This window comes from Euprymna scolopes, chromosome 5, assembly GCF_053919585.1.
Source record: "Euprymna scolopes isolate OS-2025 chromosome 5, ASM5391958v1, whole genome shotgun sequence".
NCBI lineage: Eukaryota > Metazoa > Mollusca > Cephalopoda > Sepiida > Sepiolidae > Euprymna > Euprymna scolopes.
Window position 1 is genome coordinate 24,875,793 of NC_136486.1, and position 19,578 is coordinate 24,895,370.

Genomic DNA, 19,578 nt, shown 5'->3' on the forward strand with positions numbered 1-19,578 from the left:
ACACATTATTAGACCCGAAGGCTGGAATAAAACCAGAAAAAAATTAATTTTTATTTATTTTTTTCATTTTTTATTAGACTAAATCTACGACAATCAAAGCTGCTATCTTGTTTTGAAAATTTGGCCTGTTAAGGTTTGCCAGATTGGCCTTTTAGGGGCCAAATTTGGCCTTTTTTACGCTCTTGCATGGAACCATGATTTTGGCCGTTGTTTTCTTGAGGTTTCTCTTTTTAAATGTGCACTTCAAGTGTGTAAATTATTAAGACATTGATGGCCATTTTTTTTTTTTTTCATATTGCCATTCTTTTTATCAAATTATGTTTTTTGGGTGGCGGGGGTATTTTCATAAGATCATGATTTTTGGTGTCCATGTTCTATTAAAAAAAAATAATAATTTGGGAAAAAAAGAATGGCAATATGAAAAAAAAAAAAAAAATGTCCATCAATGTCTTAATAATTTACGCACTTGAAGTGCACATTTAGTAAAAGAAACCAAAAAAAAAAAAAAAACCGGCAGCCAAAGTCATGGTTCCATGCAAGAGCGTAAAAAAGGCCAAATTTTCAAAACAAGATGGCGGCCTCGATTGTCGTACATTTAGTCTAATGAAAAATGTTAAAAAAATAATAAAAATTAAGTTTTGGGGGGTTTTATTTCAGCCTTAGGGTCTAATAATGTGTTTTATATAAAAATAAATTTTTATAAATTTTTGTCTGTCAAATAATTTACGCCATTGAAATACACATTTGTCCCTCAAGTTTTACAGAAAGATTCCCAGGTTTGACAAGATTCACCTGAAGAAAGTCAAAGGTTACATCAGCTGAATTATTGTGAAAATAAAACTCAAAATGAGAACAGTAGTCTGAATAATCTATGATATAAATCTCACCTGTCTGTTTAAATGTATGTATGTATGTATGTCTGCCTAAAACTTTTCACAGAGTTGATGAATTTTCACAAGATTGGTATCGTTTTGGAGCTCGACTCTTCAGACAACAAATATCGAAAAATTGGCTAAAAACATTAATTCCTTCACCCTCAAATGGGCATTTTTCTACACGGAGGGGGTCGCTTTTTTTGCCGATATTTTTGAAAGTCATCCCCTCTTTTCGATTGACTACCCTTAATTTAAGCCTTTGCTTCTTCTGGTTTGGCAATGGACGCAACGGCAAAGACATCACATTTTTTTTTCCACATTTTTTTCCTCCTTTGTGATACAGGTTCGAGCCTGCCTGCCTATGACCATTTTTTTTTATCAACATACACCTCCAAACACCTGGGCAACGCCGGGCACCCAGACTAGTCCAAATAATCCAAGACAAAAATTGTGTGAGATTTAACCATTCCCTCAAAACTAAAACTCATACTGAATGAAAAATCTCTGTACTATGCGGATCATTTATAACAATATATCATAAACATTGACATTTTTTAAAAATTTTTCTTATTTTTACACAGTGGTCACCACTTATCAAGGCCCAGAAGCAACTCAGGGATAAGGGTTATTGCAAGTACATTACGTTAGTGTGGAAATTTGATGAAGTGTTTACTTAAGGGGGCGGTTCATTAGGAATTTGTTAACGTTGGACTTGAACACATCCAAGTTGTAGTCAGGTGAGAAGCAGGCAGACGGAACAGAGTTCCACAGGCGTGCAGTTCTAAGAAAGAAGCTTTGTTCATGGAATCCACGTTTTGATTTAGGCACAGATAAAGAGTGGGGGAAATTTTTCACAGTGGATTCGGCTAAACAGGTGTTTTTCATGAAAGATTGGCGAGGGGGGACCAGAGATTGGAGTTCAGACGAGCACCTGCCATGGAAATAATGATAAAACAAGGATAGGCTCGCAACGTCTCTTCTGTGGGAGAGAGGCTGCAGGGTAGAGAAAAGGGCATCCCCACTAAGCCACGAAGTCTATTTTGTACTCTGTCAAGGCAGGATAGGCTATTTTTAGCAGCTCCTGCCCAGATATGGCAGCAGTATTCCATCCTTGGACGTACAATCAATACATCAATATGTACTCCATGTTCTCAATCAATTTTCAATCTCAAAATGTCATTCTTACTTCAAGACAAAACAAAAGAGAAATAATTCTTTTGTACACAAGAAATACATTTATTTTGTTTAACAAATTCTTGTTTTTTCATATTAAATTTTGTCAATTTATTTTAGAGTTCAATTTGATAGTGAAAAAAGAAACAAATTAATAAATAATACGCACCATTTTTTTTTTTTGTTGTTGCCACTAAACAAATGTCAGTTATCATGGCTATTTTCAAAACCTGCCGCTGATGGTAAATACGTCAGATGAGTTACTTCCCTTTAATAAACATACAGGCAATAGAGACTATTTAAGGCAGGTATGCTGATTGCTCAAGGTGTGAAGCAAATGGACCAGTAAATGTACGTAGAAAAAGTAAGAATTATAAACATTTAGTAGCAGATTATAGTTTTATTTATTTATGTATTTTTTTTAGTAATAAATCACTACTCATCATGGTCAAAAGCCATTCGAGGACATAACTTAATGAGATGAAATGATTGTCGGCTTAGAGATAAAGAACCTATCTCAGAGCACCAAGAATAATCAATGGAATGAACTAAGTTCGAATACTTATAGGTATGGTTCATAATAGGAATCTGTTGACATTGGATTCGAAGTTGACCATTCTGTAATCTGCAGAGAAGCAGTCTCATAGACAGAAAGCTCTTGTGAAGAAGTTCTATTTGAAGAAATTTTGCTCATATACTAAGCACTCGGAAGAAAATAATTTTTTTATTATTTTCATTTTTGTCATCTTCTGCTAACATGATATATAATGGGTTCTTGCTTTTAATGTCTAACAAGAAAGAACCAGATACAGAGCCCAGAAGAAGCTATCTCCCACTAGATTAAGATTCCAGAGCTGTTTTTAGACTGTCTAAGCAATAAAGAGTGCTCTGAGCTGTGCCTCCCCAAATGTAAGATATTCACAGCGAGAACTCATTTTCTATCACAACTCCAAATCCAAAGAATAGAAAGAATTAGCAAACTCTAAATCTTAATAATAATAATAATTCTTACTACTTTCACATGCATTTACTAGTTTATTTACATTATACAGCAAACATTTCTGCCTTAACAATTTACTGCGAAATTGTACTTTCAAGTTGCCTTAAAAAAACAAAAACAAAAAAAAACACCTGTATAGGAAATATTTCTTATTCTTATGGCTTGTCAGCCGAACTGGTCTTCAAAGTACAGATCTATGCATGGTTCAACATTTTGGTAATTTTTTTTCCTTTATCCCCTACCCTTGAGTCAAGAAGAACATAAATTTATGATAAAAAAAAAATATTGCATAAAAATAATTCTTGTAGTAAAGGGTTTAATAGTCTTCACTTACTGTATATTAATTCAAGGGAAGTAATTCATCTGTCATATTAATAACCTTTTTTATTGATAAAACAGCATATTCTTCACACAAAGCAGTGGAGGACTTATGTTGCATGGTTTTAAGCAGTTCAAACATGATATCAGTTTAATTTTAAATAATATCAATTACATTTATTACAACTCCATTGTTAAAAATTCAGATAAAAGTTTTCATATTCTTCTTGGATTCTTTTGTGATTTTATTTTAAATTAATCTAAATTATAATATCAACAAAAACCTAACAGCCAGCCATGGTTCTCCCCTGAATGTGCTGCTGCCATCGCGCACAGAAATCACTTTTTCCATAGCTACCAACGTAATAGATGTACTGAGACTAAAGCTGCTTTCAGGACTGCCAGCAACCACTGTAAAAGAGTAATAAAAAAATGCAAGAGAGCTATATGCTCAGTCTGTTAAATCCAAAGTAGCTGAGCAGTGGCTTGGTTCCCACCAGTTCTGGCAAATAGCAAACAGGATCTTGAATGGAAGCATGCGTTCTATCCCAACTATCATCAATGAACCTGAGGTCATCTTGTCAGCATCAGACAAGGCCAGACTATTTGCCAAGAACTTTGCAGCTAATTCTACCCTATGCGACAATGACAATCAACTCCCTGTATTTCTTCCTATAACAGACAACACGCTATGCAACATACAAATATCTGTGCGTGAGGTCGCTAAGCTAATCAAGAACCTTGATTCCAGTAAAGCAACTGGCCCTGACGGCATTCCAGTTATAGTGCTGAAAAAGCAACCAGAACTTGCCCTCATACTTACAAAACTGTTTAAGCATTGCTTCAAGGAGAAGTGCTTTCCAACACCCTGGAAAACCTCATCAGTATGTCCTGTATTTAAGAATTCAGGTGAAAAGTCATCTCCCTCTCAGTACAGACCAATAAGTCTCCTGTGTGTCATGATTAAGTTGTTGGAATCCATATTAAATAAAGAAGTAGTCAACCACCTCAACAGAAACAACCTTCTTAGTGACATGCAATATGGTTTCCGCTCTGCAAGATCTACAGCAGATGTGCTAACGGTTATACCACATAGGATTAGTAAATCTCTTGACAAAGGTTTCCTTTCCAGGGCAATTGCTCTTGACATATCAAAGGCCTTCGATAAGGTATGGCATAAGAGTCTACTTCACAAGATTTCCAGCTACGGTATTACTGGAAATGTTTTCTCAATCATTAAATCATTTCTCTCTGATAGGTTCATAAGAGTAGTGGTTGATGGGCAGAAATCAGAGGCTAACAGTATTAATGCTGGAGTCCCCCAGGGGTTCATCCTGGGCCCAACTCTCTTTCTGATCTACATCAATGATCTCCCAAAACACATACTTAAATCATTCATTGAGATCTATGCTGATGACACAACCATCTATAGCAACACATCAAAGGCCGTAAATGATAAAGTTCTCTCTAATTCTCTCTCCTCTGATCTTGAGCACGTGGTACAATGGAGGAAAAGGTGGCTGGTTACTTTTAATGCATCCAAAACCAAGCTTCTATCTTTACATCATCAACGCTCTGATCCCCATCAATTGAAATGGATGGCTCTCGTCTTGGGGAGGCTCCATGTTTTGACAAGCTTCTGGGTTTGACCTTTACTCCTGATCTGAAATGGAACACATACATCAAATCTGTTGCCAGGGACGCTGGGAAAATGGTGGGATCCTTCTACCGCTCCAGAAGATATCTCACTACTGATGCAATTCTCTATTTGTATAAAATCCAAGTACGTCCAAGGATGGAGTACTGCTGTCACATCTGGGCAGGAGCTGCTAAAAACAGCCTATCCTGCCTTGACAGAGTACAAAATAGACTCCGTGGTTTAGTGGGAGATGCCCGTTTCTCTTCCCTCCAACCTCTCTCCAACAGAAGAGGCGTTGCGGGCCTGTCTTTGTTTTATCGTTATTTCCATAGCAGGTGCTCGTCTGAGCTCCAATCCCTCGTCCCCCCTCGCCAATCTTTCTTTAAAAGGGACAGTGAAAATTTTAAAAAGACCTCTGGGTTGGAGTCTTTGAAATAGCAATGCGAATTTCAGGCATCTGGTAGGATGCCTCATCCCCAGAAAAATCAAAAAGAAAATTTAAAAATACACAGAAATGAGTGCACACACACACACGTGCACATTTGTTCAAATAATTTAATAACTTATTTTTTTTAACAATTTGTAATTACTTTTACAAATCTGAATAATGAAATTATTGAATTTTAAAAGACGGATGCATATCAAAATATACATGCAGATGGACAGAATTTTTTTTAATACAAATAATAATTTAGTATTGTAAAAGGTATGTTAAGTAAAAGAAAAATAATATTGGTGTATTTGTAAGAAATAATAACCATAGAACGATGTATCAATTTAAATAATTAGAATAGCTACACCTTTATGAATTCTATGCAGGCAGTAATCTGCAAGAATGTTGACATATCTGTCTCTACAAAGACTAAAGTAGGAATAGTTCAACAAACAATATATATTATTTGTCAAGAATAAAAAAACTTACAAAAGTACAATTTAAAAAAAAAATTTAGCAAAGCATTTATTCTACAACACAATCATGTTGACATGCTGGTTTTCATTAGATCACCAAAGTTCAGTAATGTGGAGCCTGGGCAGTACAAGATGGGTGACTAGGCATTAAAGCATTTTCCCACGGACAGAGTATACATGTGGCTGGGGACTGCATGTGAATTTGATAGTCCCTATAAACTTTCTTTTTTAGAGGAAGCTGACAAAGCTCAACCAAAGCAAATACTACACCAGGTATTACTGGTTCATTCATCGAAAGCATGTACCTCTATAAGGCCACCATTCGCCCATGTCATATTTGGGCTGGTGCATCTGCTACTAGTCTATCGCTCCTTGACAAGGTTCAAAAGAGAGTCGCCAACCTGATAGGTCCTGAACTGTCATCTAAGCTTTAGCCTCTGTCACACCGATGACATGTTGCATCCCTCTGCCTGTTCTACAAGCATTTTAATAGTGCATTCTCTGACGAACTGCAAGCACTTGTGCCCCCACGACGTAAATACCCTCGACAACCCAACAAGCAGCTAAATCCCACCCCTACACAGTCGAGATCCCTAGATGTAGGAGAGTTTTCTACTCCAGCAGTTTCTTCCCCAGAACCGCTAGACTTTGGAATTCCATTCCGGCTCCCTAACTGTACTGACATGCAGAAGTTCAAGTGTAACATGAACCAACATCTTGCTGCCCAACTCCCTACATAGTATCCCAGTAGCTTATGTCCCTGATAGTAGCCCCCTACACCAAAGTAGCAATGTGCCTGGTTTGGGGTGAAAATGTAATGTAATTAATAAAAAAAATAATAATAATTTAATTACTACAGTATCATTTGATTTAATGCTAAAAGCCACCAGCGCTTCAAAAGTTTGTCCTAACAGTTTTCTTAGTTGGGAATATTTTAAGAGAAAAAAAAAATAAATAAATAAAACTAACAAAAAAATAAAATTTATTTATGCCAATAAAAAAGTGAAAGGTAAAAAATAAAATATACTAATGCAAATACAAGTATTGACATGACAGGCATATTGCTATTTGGGTATGAATTTGAAAATTTAAGAATATAAATTTATATCTTCGATTGTTATAAAGTTTTAGCAGAAAGGATAGTGAGCCCTTTTGTATGTACAAGATAGGATCTGTTCCGATTTTGAAAGTCAATTTTTCTTAGACATGTATACATACACACACACACATTATATATATATATATATATATATATATAAGGTAAAATTAAAAGCCAAGAACAATGCGAGATTTTTTTTTTTTTTATATAGAGTAAAATAAAATGCAAACAAAAGAAATAAAGATCTTTTTTTTTGTTGTTGTTTGTTTTTTCTTTTTCACACAAATTTTAACTCTAAACAACAGTAATTTTTTTTTTTTCTGTTGTATTCAATGGTGATATAAATCTCAATATATTTCAGACTTATTAGTCCATTTTCAAGAGAAGACAGCGGAAGAGTGTTCAAAATTGGAAAAGTAGCCGCAGAGTTTGCCACGTGATACCGCGAAATATAGAACAAAAAATGACGTTAGGAGAACGTTAAAATAAATCAGTTGATGTTTGAAATACTTGTTGCGTTTGTGAATCAAGGGAGATGACTATTCAAGCAAGGTTTTTTTTTTTTTTTTTAATTATTGTTTTTCTTATGTTTTAAACTTATATTATAAAAGCGGAGCTCAATTCCAGTCTATTGTTTAGTGTGGGAGTATTTTTTGAAATAATTAAAGATTCGAGGATACGAAGTTGACCTACGTTTCTTGAAGAAGCAAGAATGTTGATGTGAAAATCTGGTTCTGAATTAATGCAAGTGCGAATATGTTTATAGAACGACGAAGCAGTAGTGTTTAAGTGCTCTTTAATGCGGTGATGAAGCAATCTGGTAGTGCTTCCGATGTAAGATGCACTGCATTTAGCGCATCACCGCATTAAAGAGCACTTAAACACTACTGCTTCGTCGTTCTATAAACATATTCGCACTTGCATTAATTCAGAACCAGATTTTCACATCAACATTCTTGCTTCTTCAAGAAACGTAGGTCAACTTCGTATCCTCGAATCTTTAATTATTTCAAAAAATACTCCCACACTAAACAATAGACTGGAATTGAGCTCCGCTTTTATAATATAAGTTTAAAACATAAGAAAAACAATAATTAAAAAAAAAAAAAAAAAAACCTTGCTTGAATAGTCATCTCCCTTGATTCACAAACGCAACAAGTATTTCAAACATCAACTGATTTATTTTAACGTTCTCCTAACGTCATTTTTTGTTCTATATTTCGCGGTATCACGTGGCAAACTCTGCGGCTACTTTTCCAATTTTGAACACTCTTCCGCTGTCTTCTCTTGAAAATGGACTAATAAGTCTGAAATATATTGAGATTTATATCACCATTGAATACAACAGAAAAAAAAAATTACTGTTGTTTAGAGTTAAAATTTGTGTGAAAAAGAAAAAACAAACAACAACAAAAAAAAAGAACTTTATTTCTTTTGTTTGCATTTTATTTTACTCTATATAAAAAAAAAAAAAAAATCTCGCATTGTTCTTGGCTTTTAATTTTACCTTATAATTTTCTTCAACAATGCTTCAAGCAAACTACAACCTACTTATATATATATATATATATATATATATATATATTAGCAGAGTTCCTCGGTGTTGTCCAGATTAAAGGTGATAACATCATATGCAACAATATAGTAAGGACTAAACATTAATTTGTTAGTGGCATAAATCCAGTCACACACGTGTTTCATAATCTGATATCTGTCTATATGGGCAAAGAACAAGCAAGGGAAATCACTCTTAACTCCAGATCTCAATATAAGGGAGATAACTTTCTCCTTCGTATAACTTATGTCTACTTTAGTTAAATAGACTTTCAATTCATTATATAACAGCTACCTTTCTTACAAATTTCATAAAAATCTGTCCCACAGATTTTGGAGGGTTTTTTTTTTTTTTTTGTCCTATAAATATACTGACAGATTCACAGACAAAGTAACTTATTTTCTCAGATCTATAAAATAGTTCATTCTTTAGAAAAAATATTTTTACAAAATAAAATAAAAAAGGGGATACAGCTGGGAAACTGGTTTAAAAAATATATATATTAGTTAACTTAATCGCTTGTGATCTATTTGCGTTAAAAGCCATTTTAATAATTGAAAATATAAGCATTTTAAGTTATCATAAATATTGGTCGTGAATAAAGTAATAAAAGATATGGTAACTTACTTCAATGAAGGGGGAAAAAAAACAAAAAACAAGTATAATGTTTTATTACCCTAGTCAACATTTACACAAATTTAAAATGTTCATATAAACTATTAAAAAATAATATTTTTTTTATGCAGATATATGACAAATAAGTATATAAATCAGATTAAATTATTTTGAACAATTTTCACCCTGCATTTCGTTTAAAATAATTTATGTTGCCAATAATAAGGTTCGCCCAAGATATTAGTGAAAATAATGTAAATACAAAAACGCTATATAAACAAACAAAAAACAAAAAAAGAGGGGGGAGAATTGGCAGATTTGCCGTTTAGTTGTACAAATAACCTCCAACCCTGTTATATAAAAAAAGGGACACATTGGGTCGATAACAGTGTATGTATCATAAACAGAAGTACGTTTGTATTTACGGGATTATAGAAAATGTAACCCTGTGATTAAAATTTAATTTAAATTAACCACGTTGTTTAACAAATAAAAGAAAAGAAATTATGCAAGACGAAGTTTTAAAATGATTAAATGTTTTATTATATAATTTAAAAATAAAAACATTAAACAATATAAATAAAATGTTGGGTCTATTCTCGAAAAGAATGAAGGAAAGATGAAGTTAAATATTGAATTTTTTGTGGAGGCGCAGGAAGAAGTGTTTCCGTGCATCATATGCATCCAAGAACAATATAAAATGTAAAAATCAAACCAAAATCTTATTTGTATTGTTCAATGTTTTAAATTTTAAATTCTAAAATAAAAGTTCCAAATTTTAAAATAGAACACATTTAATCATTTTAAAACTGCATTTAAAATTTTTTTTTTATTTGTTAAACAACATTTTATTTGTATTGTTTAATATTTTAAATTATAAAATAAAAATTTTTAATTATAAAAGAAAACACATTTAATCCTTTTATTTGTTAAACAACGTGGTTAACCTAAAATAAATTATACGTACACAAACTTCTGGATATGTACCGGTGACAACTCAACGTGTCCCTTTTTTTGATAACAAGGTTGGAGGCTATTTGTACAACTAAATGGCAACTCTGCCAAAGAATTTCTAGCAGAAATGCTGAGAAGCTAACAACAAAAAGACTTCAAATCAAAGGAGAAAAATTTAAAAGAAAAAAATCATTTAAAAATGAAAAACATTTTCTGTTCCGTCTTTGATGCTACAACAAATCTAGTCGCATAACAAATGATGCAGAAAGAAAAGATGGACATGCTCGGGAGGAAAAACAGTGCAAAGCATTCAGAGAAAGTAAAAACTATTGTCGAGCAAAAAAAAAAGAAAAAGAAAAACAAAGAAAAGAAATGGATTTGTTTTATTTTAGCTGAAAAAATTTGAACTGTGAAAATTTCTTGTTTAAAACGATTGAAAATTGCTGATCAGCACTCCATACACATAGTGTAGTGAAAGGATTTTTGAAAAGTAAATTAGTAAACCATAATTGAAAAATAGAGGAAAAATATAAATATAAAATGATTAAGAGTTGAGATATAAACCAAAAAAAAAAAATTTTTTAACACACACATATTTTTATATATATATATATATATATATGAATTCCTGCAAAGTTAACACAAAAGAGTAAGTTAAGAGCTCAACAGTCTTTTTATTAGAGCTCAAAATAATAACTTGAAATGTTTTACATTTACTTTTATTTTTTTTAATTATTCATACGATTGTTTCTGCCCATTTTAAAACATTCTTGAGAACTTGAATACCTACTAGACACTGTGCTTGAGTGACTAAGGTCTCTCTGTACAGGGGTTTGTCAGGAAAACCTGACATTAGAATACTTTTTTCTACAAGTAAACCCTGACTAAATATTCTAAATCACATAGTATTTGAGACCAAAATAAGACCTCCTCTGTGTTACTAACCAACACTAGCTTTTACAAGGAATGGTGCACCTTCTCCAAGTGATGTTACCTCAAGTAACTGTATGAAGCTGGATACTCCACCAAAGGTAATTCTTGTTCTGGAACCCAGTAAGACAAAGAGACAAAAAATGCATAAATTACATAAATGGTCAATTGGGAAGAGGGAAATAATGTTCTCAACCTCTTTACTAACTCAATGTTTTAGATGTAAAGGAGAACTTTAATGGAATATTTGAATATCTATGTATCTCAAATAGAGATCAAGTGTGAGTCCCTAGTAAAGGGGCCAGTTGATTTCTGAGAACTTTGAAGTAAAATGAAACAAGTGAAATAATTAATAATCTGAAAACATAATTTTCAAAAAGCCTATATATATGTGCGTGTCTCTTGTTGACAAGGCCATTAAATGAAGATAGGAAATTTATTCCGTATCTGATATATTATAATAAATAGGAGTTCACCAATATTTCTTAAAAATACTTTTGCAGAAATCAAAACTAAACATAAAATCACAAATAAAAACAAGAGATGCAAGTTGAAATATTTTTTTTGTCTATTCTCTTTTCTCTTGTTAAAAAGACTGATTGGATGAGAACAATAAACCTTAAGCTTCACGAAAAAAAAAAAAATAGCATTATGTGCAGTTTCATATTTGAAAATTGTTTGAAACATTCTGATTTACCTATAGAAAATGTAGCTTGGAATGATTTTTTTAATGGTTTGCATTGAAAAGGTAATCAGTAAAATAAAAGACAGTTTTGATGTTGACTGCTCTTATTTTTATCTTTCTGTGAAGAATGGGGGTTGGAGATAAAAATTCACTGAGGAAGCTTTTTGAAACATCTTTATCTTATTTATCAAGAAAAAAGAAATTGGGAAGAAACAACTGCATGTATAAAAATTGTTTCATTTAAAAGTAAACTTGGAACACTTATCAAGTTTCATATATAAGATCAGATTTAATATGTGACAATTTACGAACAGTATTAAAAAGAAAACGTTTCAATAATTACATTTTCTTTCATGGTTCACATCACCTGCATTTCGATGGAGGAAGCATTCTTCGGGGCACAGGGTTTAAAGCAGTGAGAATATAAATCTTAATTTGGAAATAATTCATTTTTAAAAATGATTTGTTTTATGGCATATCAATCCATTTTGGGTTATTTAATGTCAAATCTAGTAATTCTAGAAAAAAAAAGAAGTTTTTATGCTTCAAATATTTATTCATGGTGTTTGGTTTGATCGTTTTGTTTTACGGCATATCAATCCTTTTCTGGTTCAATCATTTTGGCAAAAGTTCTTTTATGCTTCAAATTTTTATGATCTTTAAATATTTATTCATGGTGTTTAGTTTGTTGTTTATGGCTTTGCAGAACACGAGTTTTGAAAGAAAAAAATAATACCAATGTTTGGTGCATGAAGCCAATATCTTCAGACAGCCTGATCTGGTAGAACCAGATTTAAAAATAAAAAACAGAAAACTGCCTCTCCATCTTATCTCATTCTTGAGACCAAATCTTTTATTTTTTTGCCCTAAGAACATGAAGAGACAAGAACACGATAACATAAAGGCTCGTTTTTTTTTCAGAAATAACTTTTATATTTTTCTCTATTTTAATTTTTGCATCACTCCATTTTACTCTGTCCCAACGAACGTTTTATTGATTGAAATGCAGACTATATAAGCCATGAAAGAAAACATTCTACTTTTTATTTCGACATATTTATAATGATAGAGATGATCTTTCCTGGTCGGAAATTATAAGTCCACAAGTTTAAACCAAATGTTTGACATTGTCTGTCATCTGAAGATGTCGACCTGGATCTCATTTCCAATATTAGATGAAGAAGACGACAAAGGATGAAGAAAGGGAGACAAAGAAAGATGAAGGTGTGGGTGGGAGGGTTTGGATAGATGAGTGATGATAATGATAATGTTGGGGGCGAGGGGGAAGGTGTATATGTGATGCAGACATCTACATTTGAAGAGACCGATTGAAAATTTTCCCAATTGGGTGGGATAAGAATGTTGATGTCGGAGTTGTAGTCTGATGATACAGCTGGAACGAAAAGAAAAAAAAATAAACGTTTATCGTTTGATAACGGATAACCGGAATGCACAAGACTGGGAACAAAGGAAAACAAAACAAACAAAAGTATCTAAATTTTTTTTTTTTTTTAAATCTAAAATTTACAAAATGAAAAAAAAAAAAATGACTGGCTACAACCACAAGCATAAAAATTTTGTGACAGGGAGACAACACAGAAGTGTGTCCAGGTGGAGGGAGGTCTACAAAATGGATTTGTACAAAATGTGCAGAAAAGCTAAGCAGAAAAAGACAAAAAAATAAATAAAATGAGATGCAAAATAAAATAAATAAATCTCTCCAATATTGAACTGATCATCGAATTTTCAGCTACTTTCAAGCATCTTTAAGATTCTGTCCATCTACCCATTGATCAAACTATTAGATTAACATCTTTAGTCTATCACTTTTAATTTGAGATAATAACATCATTGGTCTATCATACTTAAATGTTAAATAGCATCCTGGTCTATTATGCTTAAGTTTGAAATAATATCTTCATTGGTCTATCACACTTAAGCTAGAAACGGCATCTTCATTGATCTATCATGCTTAAGTTTGAAATAGCAATTATGTGGGTCTATCATGCTTATAGAAACAGACCAATGGATAAATGAAAGTTTTTTTTCCAGTAATCAACTTGTTCTTACATAATCTACTTCAAATCATAACAGAGTTCAATTTTTATTTTAAAATTCAGGAGAAATTCTTTGATATCAGCAGATGTTTATCGTTAGCTTCTGATTTCTCTTCCAGAAGATAAAGTTTTAAAATATAATGCACCTAAATAAGCAATATTGTTAATTTATGAATATTATATTGTTGTTTCTGGTTGGAATCTATTCATCTAACAGTTGTTGGTTAGTTTTCGACTTTGAAATTGTATTTTTTAGATCCTTACATCAAGTGGCTTCATGCCTTGTTTGAAGCGATTTTCATAAAAATATGTATTATTATTATTATTATTATTATTATAATATAAATATGTATATATTTATTCCAGGTAGAAAGATATCCAAAAATTAAGAATAATTGAATTTCAACAAGAATCGTTGATAGTGCTCAATCAAAGAGAGCAAATTGTATTTTTTTTTAATTCTTTGTGTAAATACGGTCATATCTTGCTATGATGTGCAAACTATCTCAATCATATTTGATTTCCTCAGGCAAGAAAAATTAAAATACAAAAATTAAAAAGGTTCCAGACCTTTTCAAATTTTGAACAGAAAAATAACGCCATGACTGGCAATAAGCAAAAATTAAAGTAGACTTATTTTTTGCTTATTGCCAGACATGGCATTATTTTTCTGTTCAAAATTTGAAAAGGTCTGGAACCTTTTTAATTTTTGTATTTTAATTTTTCTTGCCTGAGGAAATCAAACATGATTAAAACGGTCTGCACATCGTAGCAAGATATGACTGTATTTACATAAAGAATAAATATATAAGATTTTAAGTGAAACCTACAGAAAAGGTTTAACTTACAACCATTGATTATTGGCCATTTTTTTTTCTATAAAAAGGAACATTCAGAAAACAAAATGTGTCAATCCTTTTTAATATTTAATTTTTGCAAAAAGTAAACAATTTACCGCAAACACTTCTTCAGAGTAAAATTTGTAATATGAAAAAATCTCGCACTTCCTTTCATTCATCATAACATATCAGTTTCGTGGTACATTTTTAGAGGTGAAAACTTATTTAAACGCGGAAGAAAAAGTCAATATTTCTTAATTTACTGTCAAACATATCAAAACTCAGAAATCTGACAAAAATGAAAAAAAAAAATTTTCGAAATATAACTGGTAATTTTTATTCAAAGTTAATTATTTTCAATGTCTTAATCAAAAATGTCAAAAATAAACTAATAATTGACTGAAGTATTGCAAGTAAAATATTTTAATTAAAATTTAACACACAATGATTTCATCAAATTATTATTTTACTGTGTAATTTGAATAATGACATACAAACATTTACTGCTTTGCTAAATTTTCAGAAAAAAGGATTGAACATCTATCAGGTACCATTTATACAGACTTCAATGGGATTCTTAAAACTCAATTCCATCTGCACCAATATGAAAATAATGATGAACATATCACAGTTAAGAAAATAATGCAGGTCACAATCACTAGACGCATCTTGCTGATTCTTTGTTCATCTCTCAGTCCCAAGTCCAAATTTCAGACATTTAAATAATCCCAGTTAATTCTTTTTAACCAATGAGAATACAGGATTCGTGTTCAGAATATGCCCTATATTAAAAAGCAAAAAGAAAAGCAAGCAAAAAAACGAAAAATCTGTATGATGTATGTACCCGTGACGAAACAAAAATATATTCCAAAAATCATGTAAATTGATCAACTAGTTTAATTTTTTTTTTTAATTTTAAGCAATTAGTGGGAATTCGTAGACATTACAGCATAAACTAGTAAGTATAAATTGAGTTATCTCAATTTGTTTCTTGACATATTTTTCAAAATATCACTTCTTGGATACTCATAAAATTGGATTTTCTTAACATTACTTGATCAATTTATGTGATTTTTGGAATATGATATTTTCGTTTTGTCAAAAGTACATACAGCATACACATTTTTCTGTATTTCTGGTTTTTAATATAAAGGGAATTCTGGACAAGAACCGAATACAAATAATTTGTGGATTCACCTTTTTCTTATTGCCATATGCATTTGTTCATTGCAGTGCAATAAATAGTCAATGGATGTAGACTTAGTTGACATAGTTGATACGGCATAATCACGTAATGGTCGATACTAGGTTGGTGACCATTTAGGAATATCAGATATTGTATGTAAGAGAATGTTGACACCTCCTTGCAAGAATCACAATAAACTAACATTGTCATCTCCCCTGATGGAGATATACAAGTGACTGGGGAGTGTTTGTGAATTTGATATTTCCATGAAACTCCTGCATTTGTAGGAAGCTGGTTCAACCTGTCTGGGATAAGTTCCACTTTGGGATGGTGAGTAGAGTAATTAGTTTTACGCTTTATTCTTCAGTTTAATTGATCCGCATGATTGTATTGTGAATATTTGAGAAAATCAAATTCAAAAGATTAAACAATAGTAAATTTGACACAAATATATTTTTCTTTTTTTGCATAAAAAAAATGATAAAAAGCAAAAGGTGAAAGAAAGAAAAATGTCGAGCATTTTAAAAAAAAAATTTTTTTTCATAATAAAAAGTGAAGACATTAAATTATTATCAAAATAGAAATAATATAAAAAAAAAAAAAAAGATTTGAGAAATTTTCGAAAAATTGCCATAACATTAAAAATATTTGAAATACAATATATGAAAATGAGTCGTTTTATTGTTACAAAATTAAAATGATAAAAGAATCGAAGGAACTGAAATTAATTTGGCCGAAATGAAAACATCTAGCCACGAGTTTTCTCAACATGCAGAAAAGAATAACAGTTCAATAGAAACGAAAACGTTGAAATCAGATATTAATATAAGTATTGAGCTGAATAAGGAAGAAAAGAAAATCATTTATCAAACAATTCGGGTAGAAATAAGAGTATCATTTGTGCACAACATTAAAGAACAAAACGTAAAAAGAGGAAAAAATAAAACTTATTTAGCGTGATATTATGGACAGCCCCCCCCCAGAGTGTAAGGAATGATTCATAAAAAAATAGGAAAAACGTATCAGAAGTAAAAAAAAAAAAAGAAAAAAAACTTGACAATGGTTAGATTGGTAGGTTGGTTGTTTTATGGCATATCAACCCTTTTCAAGTTACTTAGTGCCGAATCCAGTGATTTCGAAGAACAATTTTTTAATAGAATATATTTGTTTGTTTTTTCCAAGTCGGTTTCTATTTAACCAATAGTTGGAATCCTAACAGGTACTACCACTTCAGGTCAGAGTGGACCTGGGAGCAATGGCAATTAAAGGGTGGCTCCACACTCCCCAAAGTCCGTAAGCTGGGGCCTCACCATCGGATATACTTTAAGGTTATATCCAGGACTGACAATGGTTAGAAATGATTGACAAAGGCACACAAAGACAATCAGAAATAGGATTGATGATAAACTGGAAGTGGCCGAGTTATTTTTCGCTTATTGATCACTCTTGGACAAAAGACTGGACATAGCAATTCTAATTTTGAGTCAATAAATTTAGAGTTAGTTTGGGACAGTTGGTGACAGTTTGCAGTTCGGAGCAAATCAAACAAAAGTTTTAACAGATGAAGCGATGAACTAATTAACCAACGACAAAGATAGCTCGAGGCAGACAATTTCTGGGGGTCCTTTATCATACACACAGAGCACAGCTGATTTAAACACAGTGTATTCGAGTCGGTTTTCTTTTGTGAGTTTGTGTTCTATTTTATTTTTATACTGGTAAATCGGTGCTTACACCCTTGGCAATCGCTGAAGTGAGAGACAACAACATGGCCAGAATGAGAAGAATAGAAAATTAAGGAGATGAAAACTATGGAAAAAAAGTGTAGGGTCGGCAGTTGTCAGGAGACACATTGTTTTTGACATTTAGAATTGGAAGAAATAACAGTTAAAAAAAATAAAAATAAAAACAATTTGAACGGTTTAGAATTTGGACATGCATGTACACAGACGATGACGTTATAGAATATCATTTCACATGAGTTCAAAGTTGTTACGACAAAAAATGTAATAATAGATTATGAAAAGAAAAATAAAGTTAGCAGAGATGCCAACGAAAATTCGGAAAAGCTTTGTTTTTTAAATTCTTTTCGTCAAGAATAGATTCATTAGAAGAGCGGCTTTCAATTTGCATTGTTATGATAACTGAATTTATGCATTCATGAACTGATTAGTTCCATCTCTCTGTTGCAGATATTGACAGTATGAGGCTCTAAGAAAGCAACCTGTCGTGGATGTGTGTCAAAAGCAGAGATGCATCATTGAATTCCTGGAAAAATTGCATTGAGAATGATTGTGACTATGTAGAAAAATAAATTATGGAGCACAATAGGTCGTTTGTTTTAATGGCACCACTCCCATCTTCGTAGTTCTTCCTCTTTGAGTGTAAAAAATAGGAGGCTTTACTTTTGGAACAATCGTCGTACAACAAAACATGTTCTAGACACCTATACACAGTCATCGTTCCTCGCAGGCAAAAATTTATTGAGAATGAAGATGACCATGTAGACAAATTTTGGATCACAAAAGGTTGCTTGTTTTAATGGTACCACTCCTATCTTTGTAGCTCTTCAACTTCTTTGGTTAAAAAAAAATGGGTTTTAAATTTGGAACAACCCTCATACAATCATTTTAATACTTAAAAACAAAACGGAAGTAAAAGTCCATATCTACTCGCCTCGTTACAAAAGTGGAGTTAGATACAAAAATCACTTTTAATGTATGGAATAAAAAAAAAAAAAATCAGCGCCTCAAAAAAAGGGGCCTGCTGGATGAGGACAAAAAGGATCACATTAGTGCATGTTAGAATAACCCAGATCTGTAAAACAGAATCGTTCTCAGTGATGAACGGAAGATGGGTGACAAGGGAAAGGCAATGGTCAAACGTGCTATAAGAACAGGTGTCGAATGATACAAGTATATGACAATAGTCACGTTTTTGAGCAACAAAAAAAGGTCTCTCTCGGGAAGCAACAAAAATGAGACATGTCCAATAGTGTAGAAATAATCTAAACTGAATGTTTCTAATGCCTCTGTTCATTACGTCACCATTTCTAAGAAGTAAAGAATAATTAAGATACAGTAGTCTCTCTCCATTAGTAAATTATCTCCAATAAAACCTTGAAGAACTCTGCAAAATCTCCTTGTATCAGTCATGAATAGAACGTTAATTTTTCCAAAGTTAAAAAGACAAGGCAATCGACAACCCTAGATGGCCACAGCCACTCATGTAACACAGTGACAATGAAAAAAGTGATGATGCAAAGAATAAAAAACCAGTACCTCACATTATTATCAGATACTTGCAGGTCACCTGGCATTACCTGGTTGTCAGATATGCATAAATATTATTTTTTTAATTCATACAAAAACTGAGACATGTATGTGAATATTATATTTTTTTCTAAACAGCTCATTTCTTTTAAATAAAAAAAAATAAAAAATACTTGGGCTGAGATCAAAACCAAAACCTAAAGTCAAGTATGATAAACATTTGGCCATCTGTACACGATCTTTAGAAAGTGTTTTCAAACCTACTTATTTTTAACATAATGAATCTGTCATGTGAATCATTCATGCGCATTTGTGGAACAGTTAGCAAATAAAAGTTCAACAACCCCCACGTACCAGTTTTTCAATTTTGACCCCTTAATAGTCATTTTTTCTGGATGAAAATCGATTAAAAAGTTTTCCACGTGTGAATATGCTATATACCAAATTTCAAGTCTGTAGATAAAAAATCTGT

The 19,578-nt window shown here is 32.0% G+C and overlaps 1 protein-coding gene across 3 annotated transcripts in view; it reads right to left on the bottom strand.

Annotated features, from left to right (window-relative positions):
• The window catches only part of LOC145276741 (autophagy-related protein 101-like), a 225,175-nt gene that overhangs the window by 162,865 nt on the left and 42,732 nt on the right, over positions 1-19,578 (bottom strand). The window contains exon 8 of one of the 3 annotated variants that reach the window (XM_080127968.1): positions 10,504-13,145. The exons of the other annotated variants lie outside the window; for them this stretch is intronic. Within the exon in view, the coding sequence (XP_079984094.1) occupies positions 13,062-13,145 (84 nt within the window). The 3' untranslated portion in view covers positions 10,504-13,061. Of the gene's footprint in view, positions 1-10,503; positions 13,146-19,578 lie in introns of those variants that run through there. 3 annotated transcript variants of the gene reach the window in all.